This window comes from Artemia sp. Qi Xiang Cuo, chromosome 6 (genome assembly GCF_049724085.1).
Source record: "Artemia sp. Qi Xiang Cuo chromosome 6, ASM4972408v1, whole genome shotgun sequence".
Classification (NCBI taxonomy): domain Eukaryota; kingdom Metazoa; phylum Arthropoda; class Branchiopoda; order Anostraca; family Artemiidae; genus Artemia; species Artemia sp. Qi Xiang Cuo.
Window position 1 is genome coordinate 9225280 of NC_142799.1, and position 18272 is coordinate 9243551.

The window sequence follows — 18272 nt, forward strand, 5'->3', positions numbered from 1 at the left end:
ATTGGAAAATAATTTATAGAGTCTTACAACTTTATATGGTTTTTCTGATTAAAACTTGAAAGTCATATAACTTCGTTTTATATTTCAGTTTATTCTTTTTTGTGTAATTTTATTCTGAAGTGACATTTTTATGTGTTATTGTTCCGTAAGTATGTTTTAAAATAGATTTTCAACTAATCTCATGCATATTTGTTTCGTTTTTTCTGTTTTTATTGTTTTCCTCTTTTTCGAAGTTTTCTTAACAGCTTCTCGATAGATTTAAAACGTCCATCCAATTACTGTTTCCTACTTTAGGCCAAATTGTCCGAACAGATTGAACTATTTTGAAAGTTGTTTTATTTAAATTACGTTTCTCTCTATATCTATTTATCTCTCTCTGTCTTTCTATGTCTCTATGTGCGTCTGATCCCCCCCCCTCTCTCAGTATTCTCCCGTCTATGTCTATATATATATATATATATATATATATATATATATATATATATATCGATATGTATTTTGAAACTCCGGTTGATAGAAGCTGATTCTTTTTTATGATGGGTTTGCCATTTTTTCGTTATTCTAGCTTGATGGGGTTATTGCCTTACTATTCATTAATGTGTCTTTTTTCTAGAATTGAAGGTAGTCGCTCGTCTTATGCTGGTGAAGGCACCCCAGTGTCAGCCGGGCCTCCAAATAGACCTCTCCCCCCTACTCCTGACGATGATGGAACGGGAACACTAGTCAACCGAAGGGTAAGCTAATCCTCCCCCCCCCCCCGCCAGTTTATTATCTAATTTATTTTTCTTTCTTAAATGTTTTACTTGAACGACTGCTTGTTTTTTCATTTGGACTGTTTTTCCTTTATCTCTCAAATGGAGCTTTGGTTCTCAAGGGGATCACAACACTCTGGATGGCGAATTCTTTTTGAAGTTGCGAGTTATTACGTTATTACGGTAGGATACGTATACGGTGGGATCGAAAAATTCAATTTATCAAGGATATGTCGTATATCTTTTTTTCTCTCACTAGTATTACTATAAAGATTATCAGGTTAATTCATTCAACCGATAGAACATATAAGAGAAAGAAAGATTTCTTGAATTTTTGTTTTTCAAGTAAATATGAGGGGTGATCATTAAGAAGAAAATTATGTGAATTTACGCTAAAACTAGTAAATCGAGATTAAAAGTGTAGAAAATATGAGAAAACAATGTAATACTTAAAGAACAATATTCTTGCCAGGCTAGACCAGAATTTGTCGCTGGATTAATTGACGGATACCAGATACTTAGTCTTCCAGGTAGACTCGGTTTAGCTGTTAGGCTAGCGTTAATATAGGTATCGGTTACGGCTATTTCCCATATGCAGACCATTTATTTTAAAACGCCATCCATCCACATTTCTATGTCCTTTGGTAGGTAAAATATGTATTAGATTAATGAGTTTCACATGCTAAATCTTCTATTGCACAATACAGTCTGTAATATGTACCTCGGTACGAATGAGTCATAACGGTATTATTGATTTTCAAATTTCATTTTAACGTCAAAAAATCGATTTTTGCTTGATATCCATAGAAAAAATAAAAGGAAAATGATTTTCCTAACCTCCTTATAACTTCAAAACTTCCCGAAGTTCCCTGGGACTCAACCTAATGACAGAGGGGGAGAGGATGGAGTCTCCCTGTGTAAGTACCCTGAGTCACAAACATGCGCGAAGGAGGAGAGGGGGCTACGTAAATATTTAAAGACCTCCCTTAAATATATTATTTGTAAAAACGTTTAAAAGCTAAAACAATCTGGACATTCGGGTCACAAGTATGCTCTACTGGAGCCCTATATGTATTGAAAAAAGAAAAGTAAACATAAGGAATATTTTAATATAAAACTGAGAAGCGTTGTATATACAAAATAAATATAGAAGTGTAAGTGCAGATTGCTCCCCCCCCCCCCCTCCCATCCATAAAAAAAGAAAATGTATATACCTGGCTGGTTGTACATGTAGTTTGTCACTATCCAAAAAAGTGTCTTACCTTCAGTTTCTAAATTATAAATTTTGTCGTCAAATAAAAAGCGGAGTTTTTTTTAAGAAAAGAGTAGGTGACATTAAATAAATTATGAGATATTGTTAAAGAAAATTTGAAAGTCACCGAGAGGAGAGGAGGTGGGAATTAAAAAAAAAAAAAAAAAAAAAAAAAAAAAAAGCGGAAATAAAATGATTGACGTTATAAAACTTTATTATATTCCAAAAAAAAAAACGATTTCATAGTTAAAATCACTAATATTTGAAGTGAATTTTAATTCATTTTTAATTCTAAATATAGCTGCGTTATATATATATATACATATATATATATATATATATATATATATATATATATATATATATATATATATATATATATATATATATATATATATATATATATAAATTAATAAATAGATATATGCATATGTACAATATTCTTATGTTCATTAGCGAGAATCTGTTACCCAGGAAGAATTGCTCCGCGATTGGGACTTTACTAAGTTTTTCAAGAGTGCAAACGAAGAGGCTACAGTCAATGTTGCTGTTGGAGAGAAAGCAGACTCGATGTTCCATGTAGAAAAGACTAGAGATTTCAGCTACTCTCCCGGGTCATCAAGGAACATAGATCAACCACCGCCCCGTGTTCATAGGCGGATTGAATCAGATTATGTTGTTTCCCCGCGTAAGGAATCAATTATATTTAGAGTAGGTAAAGATGCTTGGAAACCGTTCAGTAAAGAGAAATCCGACCCGATTCTAGTTGGTATAACTAGAAAGTCAAGTACAACAGATTTATCGCGTCGTAATTCATCTGCTTTTGATGATATCGATATTAGCGAACTACCTAAGAAGGATTGGAGTCAACGACGCCGTGAAAAAACTGACTTGGACCTTCGCCGTGCGGAGTTGAGGAGTGAATTGGAGAAACGTAGAGTTGATCGAGAGTCACGATTTTCCCGTGAAATGCAGCGCCTACGCTCACTGAGACCACCATTGCTCAAATCCGAATCAGTGGAATCGACCAATTCTGTGGTGGCATTGCGACCTGAAGACATAGTGAAGGTTAGTGCGCACGCTGCGCATGCTCGAAAATTACTGGCATTTACGAGTGCAAAATCACAGCCGACTAACTATTTGGTAGAATTTGTTAAACAGTTGATATTGCATGATTTATGAGGATTTGCTTGCTAAAGACGACTTTGTGAATGCTCTTAACCATAGATGCTTATGGCACGAAGAAAGAAGTAATTAAACTTAGTCTATTTGGAAATTAAGATGGTACAATAATTAACATAAGCAATATTTTATTCGCTGCTACGATTATAGCTCTGTCGCAAAATTCAGCACTTTCTGTTTTTTTTTGTTTTTTTCTATCCTGACTGTTCGTTTATATCTGCGGGGATGGGGACTACTTAAATTCATTAATTTTAATTAATTAAGTAAAAAATAATTGATTGATTATTAAATTAATAGATTAAATAAGAAAATTCATTAATTAATTTTTCTCGCTATCATTTGCGCGCAGTCTTCAAGATTGTAAACTATTTATTCTATTTGCTTGGGTGTGTTTGAGTAAATCACCCCAATGAAGAGTGGCGTAGACGCACTATGAAGTACTGAGGACAGGGAAATGAAGTTCAATTGTATGATTTGGTTAAGTGGAAACTTACAAAACCAAATATACCTTAAAAAATTTGAAAAAAGCTGGAATTCAGTTTTTTTGAAAAATACCTCCATATGCAGTTCTGTAATTTTTGGTATTGGCGGGTGCCAAACTTAAAAATAGAAACGTGGTTGAAAAATCAGCCAAATTAAGCAAACAACATATGGCACCAAACAGCTTAAGAAGATGTAGCTTTCCTTTGAAGGTTCATTTGTCTTTGGGTATGTCCAGATTGTTAATATTTGAATTTTTACGGTTGAAAAGTTTTTACGGGCGAATTTTTACGGATTAATGTTGCAACAATGTCGAAAATGTGGTGCTATTCTTTGAAACTACCAAAAACAAAATTTGTAAGCTACCAATAACTGCGGCTCTTAGGTATGAATAGTTGGGTCCCGGGGCGACACAATTTTCCTCATTTCGGCGTCCTTGGTACTTTCTGGAGCTGCAAAAAGTTGGCTGAAATATGTCATAGCTTGTCTTTCTAGGTTTATGAACCAACGAGCAGGAGCTGTATTGATATATTTGTGTGTAAATTTGCTTTAGATTAGTTCTTTGCTTATTCATTCATTTTAATATAAGGAATAAATTATGATTATCTGTAACCAAGGCTTTGTTTGGAGTTTGTAGTCATAGGTGCATATAGGACAGAGCTTTAGCGTGGGATGAAAGGTTTTTTCAAGGGAATTTCGGTAGGGAAAGGGGAATACAAAAACGGTGCATTATGAGGGGGGTGTTCACCCCCTTCTTAGGAGGAGGTGAACAAAAACGGTGCATTATGAGGCTGCAATGGTTTCTTAGGAGGGGGTGTGTTTGGGCGAAAAAAAAGATAATGCAAAAGTTAATACCTAAAAGGCAATACATTTCTTTGTATAGGCATAAAGAACAGAACATTGGGGAGGGTGATGTCAGATAATTTTTCCTGTGTGGTTCTGGGAGGAGGGAGGGGTGTTTGAAACTCAAAAAAGTCAGTTTTGATTCTATAAAGTGAGGAGGAATCCCCCCTGAATTTACTGAAAATTGTTGTGACTTACTCTTTCCTCTTTGAGTTGCTTTAATACTGCTTAATGAGACACTGTTATGAGCAAATCAGGAGCTAGGTCATAGAACTAAGAGTACGACACTAAAAGCCACATTAACGATAGTCGCGATATTCAGTTCTGAAACATTCGGTGCTTGGGAAAATTGCAGAAGGTAGATTGAATGTTTTACAGAGGAATTGGCTAAGAATACGTGTTGATACTCGTTTGAGCGACTGTCATGAAACTAGAAACCTGTGTGAATTATGGCATGATTCTACCGTCTCAATTTTTTTTTAATGAAATGAAGATTAAGATGTATACGTCACCTTTCATGGATGATGGAAAACCAGCTGCCGAAAATTGTGCTTTTGGGAATCTAAATGGAAGCAGATGAGAAGGAGCTAGAAGATCAGGCGGTTTGATGCAATGATAAATCATTAGTAGCAGTTCGAGAAACCTTGAAGGCATCAAGCTTTGATGGCTCTTCTGTGAAACCCTCTCAATCGCCTCAGCAGTCTTCAAATTCAATATCATTCTGGGACTGCGTGAACCCTGTCAATCTCTTGGGTTATTATCTAGTTTCTCCTTACTGACCCGAGGAGGAGTATCCTATCAAAAAGCAAAAATAACCAAAAGAAAAGCGAAAAGACGTTTTATTTAAATGAAATGAAAATACCAGAGAAGGGTAGTTGTTTTTGATAACTGATTACATGCAATGGCGCTGTCAAAATTCCATAATGGCAGGCGCCCAACCAATTTTCTAGGAGAGGAATTTTTACCCTTTAACTAGGACTGAAAAACTTGAGTGCTTCGGGAAAAACAATGTAAGTCAAAATACTGGATATGAAAGGTCATGTTTGCGATCACAACAGATGTACACACAGATGAAGGGGGTGGGGTAGGGTCCGTGTTCTCTCATAAAATCCTTAAATTAAATGTTTGTCTTCATAATTTCATGTTTTTCGCATTAGTCACCTGAATTTTGCGTTTTTTTCTGTTTATTCCCCCTTCTCCCCAAAAGTGTTGCATGCGTTCCTGGATTGCAAGGATTCCATTTTTGGAAACAAATTTAAAAACGATTTGAAACAAAATCGGTTTTTATTCATTCAAAAATATTACTGCAATTTAGTAGCTTTATCACATCACGTATGATGTGATAACGTTGAATTTTTCCAATATTTTGTTTTTGATTTTTTGCTTTTTAATTATTATTTACATCGTCTTCTGACCAAGGATTTCAACAAAAAGAAGTCTGGTCTTTGAATAAGTTTCGGAAAATCAGGATTACTGCTATGTAGTAGCTTTTTCTGTTTCTTTGCAATCTGTTCTGGAATTGCTAGTGTAATGCGTTTCTATCGACGGGGCTGAAAAGTTGCCTTAGCAATAACATTGTATTTGGTGAGGTGCAAAACTAGGCTCGGTTCTGAATTCAGCTATACACACATGATGTTATTCATAACTTTCCGAAGTACATTCTCCTTTATCTTATTGAAGATTATATCGGTACTTGCCACCCATTTTTTCCAGATGAGAATACTTTTTCTAATGATCTTTCAGAAAGTATTTCAAAAAGCAATTGTCATAGCTTGTTCTGGCCTCGTCGAGTTAGGTATCCAGGTCGCTTCTATGAAAACCAAATTTCTCGTTTTGTATCCTCTCGGACAATTATCAGTGTGAGCCCTGCAATCATTTCATTATTTTTTTTTTTACTAAAGTTGCTAAATCTTCCGTTTGGTCCGAGCATTTAGGCCGTCAAAACACTTGTAAATCAGTTCCAGAAGAAAAGCTGAAGGAATCTGTGGGCTGCTAACCCAAGGAAATGGCTGACTTCATAAAATAACCTGGATAGATTTTATATTAACCCCCCCCCCCCATATTTCTTCCGTGTTGTCTCCCATTGGATTTTATTCCGGTAATATATTATCTTAAGCTAAATTGACCTTTGTTCTTTCGTTTCTGCTAGTATACACTTCGAGTGCCAATGTGCACTTGTATCTCTTTATTTGAAAAAGTAAGAAGTTCTTAAATTTCTTCGAAAATTTCCCAGCTAGTAGACATATTTTGTAAGTGCCATGAAAATATTGTGAGTATTCTGCTTAACTGTGTTGTATAAGTAGTTTAGCTGTGTGATTTTTTTCTGAGTCTTCCTATATAAATAGTCTTTTGGTTTTTCCTTCAATTTCTATTTGCTAAACACGTGAAATTGTTGAGGGACCTGAAATAAATTAGATACCTTATTACATAGTACCTTAGGTGCACACCAAAGTATAAACACATACTGACCAAGTACTGACAAAACCTATCCTCTCCACACAAAAAAAGTGACCCTTTGTCCGCGTCTCCGGAGACGATTCCATACCTATGCGAACCTGGCGACTAAATCACAAGTTCCGTAGGTGATTATACTTGTTTCATAAAAGCTGTATTTTAAATTCAAAGTATAAACACATACTGACCAAGTACTGACAAAACTCTCCAAAAGTGACCCCGCGTACCTCAGCGCCTCTAGAGGGTAAATGTTGTACTACTTAATCGCTCCCAGCCAATAAATTAAATTTAATACAGCTTTTACGGAACAAGTATAATCACCTACGGAACTTGTGATTTACTCGCCAGATTCGCATAGGTATGGAATCGTCTCCGGAGACGCGAACAAAGGGTCACTTTTTTTGTGTGGAGAGGATAGGTTTTGTCAGTACTTGTTGTATGTGTTTATATTTTGATTAAATTTAATTTATTGGCTCGGAGCGATTAAGTAGTACAACATTTTCCCTCTAGAGGCGCTGAGGTACGCGGGCCACTTTTGGAGAGTTTTGACTGTACTTGTTCAGTAGATGATTATACTTTGGTGCACACTAAAGAATATTCGAGTGAGCTTGTGTGAAAACCCAACACTGTTTTTGCAGTCTGACTTTTTTACCAGACCTTGCCATTTATGTTTTTAAGATATCTTGCTGTCTTCTTAAATGTGAGGTCTCTGCACGCTTAAAGATACAACCAGGGTATGGGTCTCTGGTAGTTGTTATGGGAAAGAATCTTTGGTACTTTATCCTTGTTGCTTCAAAAGCTTTTGGGGGGTGCAGCTATGTTTCCTATTGTATTGTTTCTTTTCTAATGATTTCTTTATGTTTTAATCTTTTTTAATATGAATTTCCAATGTGATTGATACTATGACGTCAGTGTTTATTCAATCGACACTATCTGAAGCAGATTTTTCAAGTGATATTGTTAAATCATTCTATTACGTTAAATATGAGCAGTTGATTGGTTCAGTTCGTTTTTCTAAACGTTCGTCGGTCGTCAAGATAGCTCTAATAATAATAATAATAATAATTTATTCCTTACCCACAAAAACGCTATACAAGTATTAGAATGTGGAGTAAAAACAACTAAATACACACAAAAAATGCAAACACAGAAAAAACGAAAAATAATGACTATAGAAAATGTTTTACATTAAATAAACACAAAAAATTTAATAAACACACACGAAATAAAGAACTATAGAGAAGTAAAAAAAAAAAAATAAACATTAAATACACACAAGAAATGAAATTCAGAAAAAAAGTACAACAAACGAAAGATAACTATAGAAAATTTTTTACAAGACGATTATGTGGAGAAAGTTTATCAAGAGCCAGTACCTGAGAGCTTCCTGTGTACCTTTACCAATTTTAATGTTATGTCAGGTACACCATATTTACCAATTAGAATAATATAAACTATAAGTTTTTGTTTTTCCAAAATGTTTGTATCACCTTTTCATAAATGCGGAAATAGTCAGAAACTGGAGTGTCTGATATATCAATTATTTTAATTGTCTTGAGGATCAAACAAACAAAATTTTGTTTTCTTAGGGAAAATAGTTCGTTAATAACAATCAAAAAATTCAAATTTTTTTTTTGCTCTTCTGGAAAATTTATGTTGTGACACATATCGCTTTTTGAATTAAAATCGTCAAGTATTGAGGTGACGAGAAGAACGCATCATAACACCACTGGCACGGTTATCTGCACTGTATTTTTTTTGTAAAGGGGAACAGATCAAACAGCTTTATTTTTGGGCTAATTATCTATGAAATAAAGGTTCCAGCAGAAGCTGTTCCTATAATTTTTTAAAGAATAATTGACAAGATTAGATACATATAAGCCTTTTAGAAGTTTTCCATGTAATGTTCTAAGAATTCATACAAAAAACTTACCGCCAAATTCCGCATATAAGCAAACACCTAAATTCGTGCATGTAGTTTTTCACCAGGCGATTAGAACGAGTAAGGACTTTCTTATGGCAACTCAATGTTTGTTTTATGGCAAGAGGTAAAGGTGTCTTATGAACAATTCGTTTTATTCTTATTGCGGGTGATACGCCGCTAAAAGTGATTAAAATTGAACTGGGTTGTTAAAAATCTTACTAATAAAAAAAAGAGGAATAAGAGAGAGTTGTGATTATATCCCCAATGGGACCTTTAGCTCATAGATACAAAGACGATTGGAGACTTCGCATTTTGCAATGTTCATTTAGATTAGGCCAATTCTAGCGCGCATTTTGAAAGAATAAATAGTAAAATAAAAACGGTTGTCGTGTACCAACGGCTTCGTCGTTTTTTTTTGGGGGGGGGGGAGAAGGGGGGGTTAAGTACAACCAGGATTTTTTTTTACCATAATTTACTTTTTTTCGTTTTTTTTTTTTTTTTTTTTGCTACAATCTTCGCGGCTTAATCAACAATGAGGATGCGCCGCTTGTCCTGGTAATTTCTTCATTTTATTTTCAGCTTTGATGTATTGTTTTGTTGTACCTTTGCTTCAATGCTTCAAGGGAGTGATTTTTAGTTATTACCTCTGCTGAGAGGCTATTCCAAGTGGCGATAGATTGTCGGGTAAACTTCATTTTTAGGTATTTTAATTAAAGGTAAGTACCCTGCTCAAGGTAGTCCTGCCGAGCTGTGCTTTTGCGAGTTACCGTTTAAGGCTTTGATCTTTCGAAAACGAGTTTCAACAACTCCTCTAGTGGAGGGGAGGAGAATACATGTATTTGTAAAAGACTGACATAAATGCCTAATCTTTTGATACTATGACAGAAATAGTATTTAATCTTTTTATTACTACTTCTTGGAAGGTAGATACGAGATGAGTCTTTACATTTAGTGCCTTCGAAATGATAAGATCTTTGTCTTTGATGCATTGAAGCTGACAAGCAACACGTACGCCTACATCTCAGTTTTTTTCCAAGTCGGCGGTTTTTCCATCTTAATTTTGCTGGGATCTTGCTATGGAGATCATTATCGTCGTATCATCAGCAATGTGTTGAATTTTTTATAGCAGGATTATCCCCTAGGTTGCTGATGAACACCAGGAAAAGACTACTTCCTTCGGGTACTCCTCATAACACTAGATGTTTTTTTGAAACGAAACCGCCAAGGACAACTCTTTTTAAACGTTGACAAAAAAAAAAAGTCAGTGAGCACCCAACCGTCAACTGCATAGGCTTTTATTTTACATAGAAGGCCCTCGTGCCATACTTGATCAAAATATTTTGCGATATCAAGGGAAAGAAGGCGAATTGACACTGCGCAATGAGACAGTCTAACGTAGATTGCTTTCTACGAAAAGCATATTGAGTGTCAGCCAACAATGGATGTCAACAATCGATGTGTCTAGAGGTACTAATAAAAAGACTTATTTATGACATTCTCATAAAGTTTTCTACGCTGGATAGGAGATTGAATGTGTGATAAAACCCTACACCAGTAGGGATCTGCCTTTGGAACAGGGAGAGCGTGAGTACCTTTCCACGTATTCTTGAATGATCCTGCTGCAAAGCATTTTCTAAATAAAGAGGCCTAAAGACTGCTAAGTTTGGGGATACGCCTTTCGATGACGAGATGGGCATCGTGTCAGGACCGGATGATTTCGTGAAATCCAGCTCTCTGAGCATTCTAAACACCGTGCTACTGATTATATTCACACTAGTAGTGTTCGTATCTGCTCATGGTGAAAAAAGGGGAGGGGATACTCTAGCGCCATCATGTTGAGAGACCTTTGCGAAAGCTTTTGCAAGAGCATCTGCTTTTTCGTCGCCAACACCACCCCTTCGAAATGAAGCGATGGAAGTAAAGAAAGTCAACCCTTTAAAAGAGTTTGACAGTCTCTATTCGCCTGCTAATTTCCTTAGCTTTCTTTTGCCTGTTTGTTGTTTTCAAGATTCAGAATCAACCTTGGTTTGGTTCAGAAATGAAGCCGATTTGGGTGTTGTCGGATATATTAAAATTGATATGTCATGTGTTCACCCAGGTTTCAATTTGAATCCCAAATTCTTAATGATTTGTACTTTTTTTTTTTTTTTTGTTAAAGGAAACGAATTTAGTATGTAAAAATACATTCTCATCGTCAATTGCATGTGTAAAAAAAAGAAGAAAAAATCATTCAAGTCTGCTAATATTTTCTGATATAAACACTCACTATTATGCTTTAACTATATCAATTGAATTGTTTGTTACTAAAATTTATATACCATCAATTTAGATTTTTATTTTTCCAGGCTCGGGAAGAAAGAACAGAAGGAACCCCTCTGCTCGGTACACCTGGCTCTAGAGGAAGTACAGTCCTCCCAGACCTACTTTCTCAGGTATTTAATTGCCCTCATTTTCCATAGTTTACTGCGCCTATTATAAGCACAAATAATTGTTTGTATTAGTTATTAGTTTAGGTCAAAATGAATAATTCCAGCTGGAAAAGTGGTTATACAAGTAACTGACACTGAGATTTGAACATTTTCAAAATCAAAACAACTCATCAACATAGTTGAAGATCAATGAAAATAGTCGTCCCACCTAACTAAATTTTTGGCTTGTCGAAAAGTGTTTTGGCCTTAGAAACTGGAACTCAAAAATGGATCCTCGTTTCCTTGTTCGTAGGTGTAATGTTGGTAAAACACATGAATTGCTCTATCTACGGGGCTGTTTCAGATTATTTGTCGCTTTTTTTAGTAACAGGTAATTACCGTCTGAATAAAATGGTATCCTTTGCTTGCAAACATGCTCCCAAGTTCCTTTTGTCTAGCTCTTGAGGAAATTTTCTGGTCAAAAATCCAAAAAAAATTTCGTTGTTCAAAAATATTTTTCAATTCAATCATTTATTACCCACAACTACAAGAGAACAAGTAGTACTAGTGGAATATAAACATAATAAATAAAAAGAAAAAAAAGAAAACATTTTACAAAATAGGAATTTCTTTCGCTGTTGACTTATATCACCCAGTTAGTTGTGAGCGGAGTCATAATTTTTGTTGCAATTTGGTGCCAATTGAAAAAAAAAGATATAGTGAACTACATCAGAGATTTTAGCTACTTCAGTATTTAACCGGCCAGACTAAATACGATAACCGACTAACTAGAAAGAATGCCAATTAACTTTCACCTAGAGAATTTCGCTTCAGCAACAGAAAGATATCGTAGTTACTTAGTCCAGTGTTTTATTCGTTATAAATCCATGGATTTTATTGTTTCACGTTTTCCATATATATCTTATTGTGTTGACCTTGGTATAGCCCTGGCTGTTTTTTTTTTTTTTGTGTTGCTGTCTCTGTAGCTCCTTGTATCACTACGTTCTTGTTTTTTCCGATGTTTGTTAAAAGTTACTCTTTTGGATAAACATATTCTATACCATCCTGAACTATTGGTGAAGATTAAAGATTCATATACACAATTCAAAAAACAATATTTTACTGATCTGAATACAGTAAAAGTCTTCATAACATTCCTCTTTAGCTGGTTCAGCCTCAATGGTTAGTACAATAAGCAAGCTTAACCTAGCGGGTTTTCAACCACAAGTGGGATTTGCGGATAAGCTATTTGCACTGACAAATTGTTGATCACCGAGAAAAACTCTAGCCGTTCACAAATGGCGTGTTTAGACATCGTGACGGCATTCGACTCAGGCTTGTGGATGGCTGTGACTGAAGAGGGAGTGTCTGACTAGCTGATAAGTTTGATGAAAGCATATTAGGGTAAGAAAGTGTTGCAATTAGACTTGCAGATATTGCTTCACAATCCTCCTCATGGAGCTGTAGATGTAAGATTGTGATGGCAATTGATAGCTTTCTCGCTTGTAGTTTCAGTGTTGTGACTGACTGGATCATAGACTATATGTTATTTAAATACGTTTTGGTCACATATAAAACTTGTTCATATTTTGCAAAATAAAGTAGGAAGATTTCTAGTGAATTATTTCCGCATATTACGTGATCTTCCAGATGGCTCAGAAACTGGATCTTTTTTTTCCTATGGATTTGTTATCTTCAATATTTGTTTTTTCTTTCGTTATACGGTTGAGTATAGAACATAAGAATATAATAAAGTTTGTTTGGGTTATGATTCCTGTTGCCTAGTTATTATTTATTCCCTTTGTTTTTAGGCATCAGCTGCTCGTACTTCTATAGCTCATTCAGACAGATCCTCGAGTGAAGAGGTAAGAACTTTTTTTTTGTATTTAAAAAATGCAAATTTGTTGTAGTATTTCAGCTTTAGCTTGGCTTTTCGCCAAAGTATAAGTTAATTAGGGTCTGTACTAATTAACATAATTACCACCCGGATAACATTTTATTGCCTTCGTATGGGTTTACTTTTTTTGTTTTGTTTATTACATGATTGATTAAGATATATGAGAACGAGTTTTTACCAACCGATTCCAACCAAATAAGCAATATCTCTGATCATAAATGTAGCTGCCAATGATTTGAAGTGACTTGTGAGGCTTTCCTTGAGCCTCGTCAGTTTGACACACTGCCCTCCAAGCCATTTTTTCAAATCAGAAGAAAGATGGGAGTCATATGGCGCTAAATTGGTACTATATGATTGGGGTGTCGAAAATGCTCCATGTATTTGTTAGGTTAAACGCATTCTGCATGCCTAAACTTCGGTTTTGTCTTCTTTTTTTTCTTAAGTGGCGTTCACATGCGTGTCTAGCCAGAATCTCATGTCTAGACATGTGTCTGTCCAGAAATCAATGTCTAGGAAAATACAGTTTCGAAGAAGAATTCAGTGCTCAGTTAAAGCTACAAATTTAGTTTCAAATAGATTACAGTTGTCATTTCTAGCCAATCAAGAGAACTTACGCGGGTGAAGCTTCCAAAATTGTAATCCACGTTGTTGGACACGATTTGTGGGTGAAGGATAACTAATTGTCAAAGATTCTTTTTGATGATAAATTTCAACACAGGTACATAAAATACACAGATTCCTTTTGGTCTTCCGTCTGGGGCCATTTGAAAAGCCAGTTATCCCCGAATGAGGCGAGGAGGGGTCATAGAGAATGATTTAAAAAAAATTTGAACTTGATGGAAGAAGGCGAAGAGTTAAGCTTTGAATAGGTTTGGGTGGAGGAGGAGCGTGCGCAGCTATCATTCCCTAATTTTCAGGGTATTTGATGCTGGCGTCAGGTGACTTGATGCTGCTGTGAGTTTTGGTAGTAGTAATAGTACTGGCTATCTGAAGTTGTTAGATTCGTTTCCAAACGCCAAGCTTTCCTGTCTGCGACTAATATTTTACTTTCGAAGAGAAAGGTCTATTTAAGCAGGCAAGCCAGCAGTAAGCAATTTCAAATTGACTGCCTTAGGCCTTCGATTTTCCTCTGCCTTCCGAGGCACCTAGAACATCGCCATGGAGTCTTCAGTCTTTTGTGGTATCTTGCTGCCATCAGCATATCTTCCCATTCGGGTTACTGGAACATATTAAAACAACCGGGATCTGACTAACTAGAATATGCATCGTAATATGTCGTTCCCATTCTCATGACATGGCCTAGTTATTGTGGCGTTGGTGGAATATATTTGCAAAAAGAGGCTGGTTAGTCATTTGTTGGATCCCAACATTTGAGAATTGATCTGTTCAGTGTATGTTCAGGATTCTTCAGAGATAAGTAATTTCAAAGGCTAGGATCTGACGCTCTTGCTGTCGATTAATATGCCATCATTCGACTGCGTACATTAGAATCGGCAGAACATCATGGTCGCCAGACTTCCTTCCTTCTGTTGAAAGCTCCACTTGCTTGGCCTATACCGGGCCCTGCTTTTTCTACAGTGAGCCAGTGTTTTCAAGTATGCTTCACCGATAGTTTCTTGGAAGGAAATTGACAACTTGTTCCAACTTTTCATCACTGCATTTGATCTGAATTGGTAAGTTGAATGTCGCCATGCATTTAGTTTTGTTGGCGTCGATTTTGAGTCCAATGTGTTTTACCTTGGGGTTGATTTTGCAAAGCAGCTGTGAGAGGCGTTCCTTGTAATTCTCGGGGATAGTAACGTCTTTGACGAAGAGCTGAGGAATGAGCTCTTCAATACCTGGGAATCATAGTTGAAAACACTGACTCATAGCAGAAAAATGTAGCTTTCAACAAGCTGAAGTGCGTCTGGCGACCGAACGTCATAATATTCGGAGGGTATTATAGTAAATATAAGATCTGCATAGGAGTGGATAGGCCTGAGGCCATGCTGTTTGTTTCTGATTTTCATTTTCAGTTTTGATTGGATAAGTTTGAGATTAATTTTTGTAAAATTACGCAAAATTAGAGCTTTACTAGAAACGCAAAATAGTGTGGGAGTTTGTGCACGGTAGAAATATAAAACGCCCTGTGATATTTTTTACGGTTTTAAAGTTAAACATTCTTGTTTCATATGCATGGGTTTTGTGTTTTCATGAAGCGCTAGTTTTGCATAATTATACTAACGTAGGGAAATATCATCTGTCGTTTTGTTTGCACTAGTTTTATAGATTTACGCTGCATAGACTGCGAAGTAATTATGTTTGGTCATTTTAAATTATAACTTTGCTCTTTACTTTCATCAAAAAACGTCATTTTTGAAACTTAATCCCAAAACGGACCTTTTTCTCATGGGCCCGATACACTGCGATATAATTAAAGCCCTTTTCTATTTTTGATTGATTCATCACATCGTTTACTGTGTTTGGAATTAAAATAAAGAACAGTGTTGCATATGGCCTCATTTGGCGATAAGCGTTTTTAGTTTTGAGTTGGTAAATTTTGAGACAAAATATCGCAGTCTTAGCTTGAACATGTTACAATTTTATAAATAGCAATGCGAATTGCGTCAAGTTTTATGTTTTGAGGCAAAGTAATAAAGGATTAGCTTGTACACGTGGTGCATTTAAAAGTAGCAAATGTATTGAGCGCCAGGAAATAAAGAAAAAAGTGGGTTTCAACAAAAGTTTGGGTGACCGGTTTATAGCTACGTTATTTCATCCTTGGTGAAGAATAAAAATCGGTATGTTGCTACTGCAAAATTTATGTTGCCCTTGTAACATAATTCTCGTCTTTAACTCATTTTTAAAGTATGTTTGCTTTTATTAATTATAATATACAACTTTAAACGCTTAGCAAATTGAAATTTACTGAATTAACTTGTTCAATTATTTGATTTTATTTGGTAAGTCTACGGTTTTTGAAAATTGTGTGCATCGGTCTACCTATTATTTGGTGAAGAACGAAGTTTAAAACAACTGATTGGTACTAATAAGGGAATAGATCTGAATTATAAAATACATAACAAATGGACAACATAGGGGCAAATAGTTCCAATCCTTAAAGAGTTTTAAAAGACGATTTTTTGGGGGGGGGGGGGGGCCTAAAAAGTACTATTTTAAGACGCTATTTTTTGGGGTTGGGGTGGGGTCTTTGGCAATTCTTAAGAGTTATTTCCCCAACCTTGTGAAGGTGCAAAATATAATTTGATTACTAGTGATTTTAGTTCAATTTGATTGTTTTTCCAAATTCAGCCGCCAGACCAACCACGAAGCATTTACATTTTGCATGTATAACAAGTAGGCTCTACTTTTTTAAATCATGGTCAATGAAAAAAATGAGGCATGTTATGAGTTTTTTTTGGGGGGGGGGAGGGGAAGATGATGCTGAAGCGAACTCTTTGTTTTCTATATTTGTTTATTGGTTTTTATGGAAAGAAAGGGTATAAGTCTAACGCACTCGATCTATGGCCGTTTTCCAATTTTTCAAAGCTGCACTGGCTGTTTATTAATAGTTCGTGATAAAAATATATACTCCTCAGTTCTTACACTCATAAATCTTATTATTTACATTTGTATGCTAACTTATTTCTGGAGCATTTGGGCCTAGCTAATAGTGAGTATTCTTTGTTGTTGTTTCATAATATTGCTCTAATTTTTTTTATAGCTTTGCTAGCAATGATATTGTTGTAATGCTTTTGTAAATTTTTCTATTCCAATATTTTTTCTTCTGCTTTAGTATATTTTCATCTTGTCGTTTTTCTTTTCTTGCACTACAATTCCTATATTTTTTGTGTATCGTTTTTTTTTAATTGTCTTCACTTCTCTTTGGATTTCCCTCCTTCTTTTGTAATCCCTATAGACCCTTAAGTAAATTAAAGTTCACAAGAAATCCCTTCATAGTTTTTGTCTCTTTATATATATTTGAAAAAAAACTACGTTTTCTAAAGAGTTAAAGAGGCTGAGTCACAAGTTCGAACCTTAAAACGTACAGGGATTAGGAGGTACAGTTGGGGGGCTGTCGCCCCCCGAATCACCTACTTTCCCAGTCTTTAAATAAAAAAAAACAAGTTTTTTTTAAATGAAAGTAAGAAGCGACATCAAAACTTAAAACGAACAGAAATTATTCTGTATATGAAAGGGGCTGTCTCCTCCTCAACGCCTCGCTGTTTACGCTAAAGTTTGACTTTCTCACAACTCTATTTTTGTTAAACAATAATCAATCTTGTGTTAAGGCTTTTAAAGATTTTAGGATTTTCGTTTTTCGACAAAAAAAACTTCTAGGAAAGAGCTGGAATTCTTAGAAGCTTTCAGTCGGTCTTGTCAGGTTAAGAGGACTATTTTGATCTAATTTAATAATGAAATACTATTCTTTTAGGAATTTCAAAAATTAACATGGGCTCTTATAGGAAAACGAGGTTTTTTGTAAATGTAAATTCGGGGGATAATTTTTATCGGTCTGAAAATCTCAAAAAGCGCTAACAGACTGAATTCTGTTTTAAATGAGTTATCATTCAATCATATTTATTGCCAACGGTGGCCTTTAGGCTTGGCTAATAAAAAAAATAACTTGATGAGCATTAAGTGGTTATATTTATTTTTTAGTAAACAGGGAAGGAGTGATCGGATTGAGCTAAAATTTTGAGGATAAGCTCCCAAGCCCTAGGAAAGCTTATATTCTAAATCGGACAACCTATAAATTCGGCCCGATCGGACAACGTTAAAGGGGGGCTGTGATGGGAGGGTTGAAACTTCCGGCCCCCTTTCCCCCATGAAGACAAAGTCGGAGGGGGGTGAAATTTTGCATGTTTCTTAGTTTAAGCTTAGGCTACAAAGTGCGATCACCGCCATCTCTCTGCGACCGCTAGGACCGGAAATCGCTTAACATTGTGGTGCGTCGCCTCTTTAAAGAGGCACAAGTGCGCTGATTTTTCTTCGTAGTTCATTGTAACTACTTGCTTTTGCTGAAGCTCTTAGAACCTTTGGCAGAATCCTGGGGCTACAGGAAACTTCGGTTGAGAAACTCTTGCTTTGATATATTTCA

General features: G+C 35.6%; 1 protein-coding gene across 3 annotated transcripts in view; it reads left to right on the top strand.

Moving 5' to 3' along the window:
* Positions 1-18272, top strand: part of msn (serine/threonine-protein kinase msn) — a 120974-nt gene that overhangs the window by 73582 nt on the left and 29120 nt on the right. For 2 of the 3 annotated variants that reach the window (XM_089090479.1, XM_089090480.1), the window contains exons 14-17: positions 614-734; positions 2461-3072; positions 11233-11319; positions 13107-13160. In XM_089090479.1, coding sequence (XP_088946605.1) covers positions 614-734; positions 2461-3072; positions 11233-11319; positions 13107-13160 — 874 coding nt within the window. The remainder of the gene's footprint in view (positions 1-613; positions 735-2460; positions 3073-11232; positions 11320-13106; positions 13161-18272) is intronic. The other variant, XM_089090481.1, reaches the window with a different exon arrangement.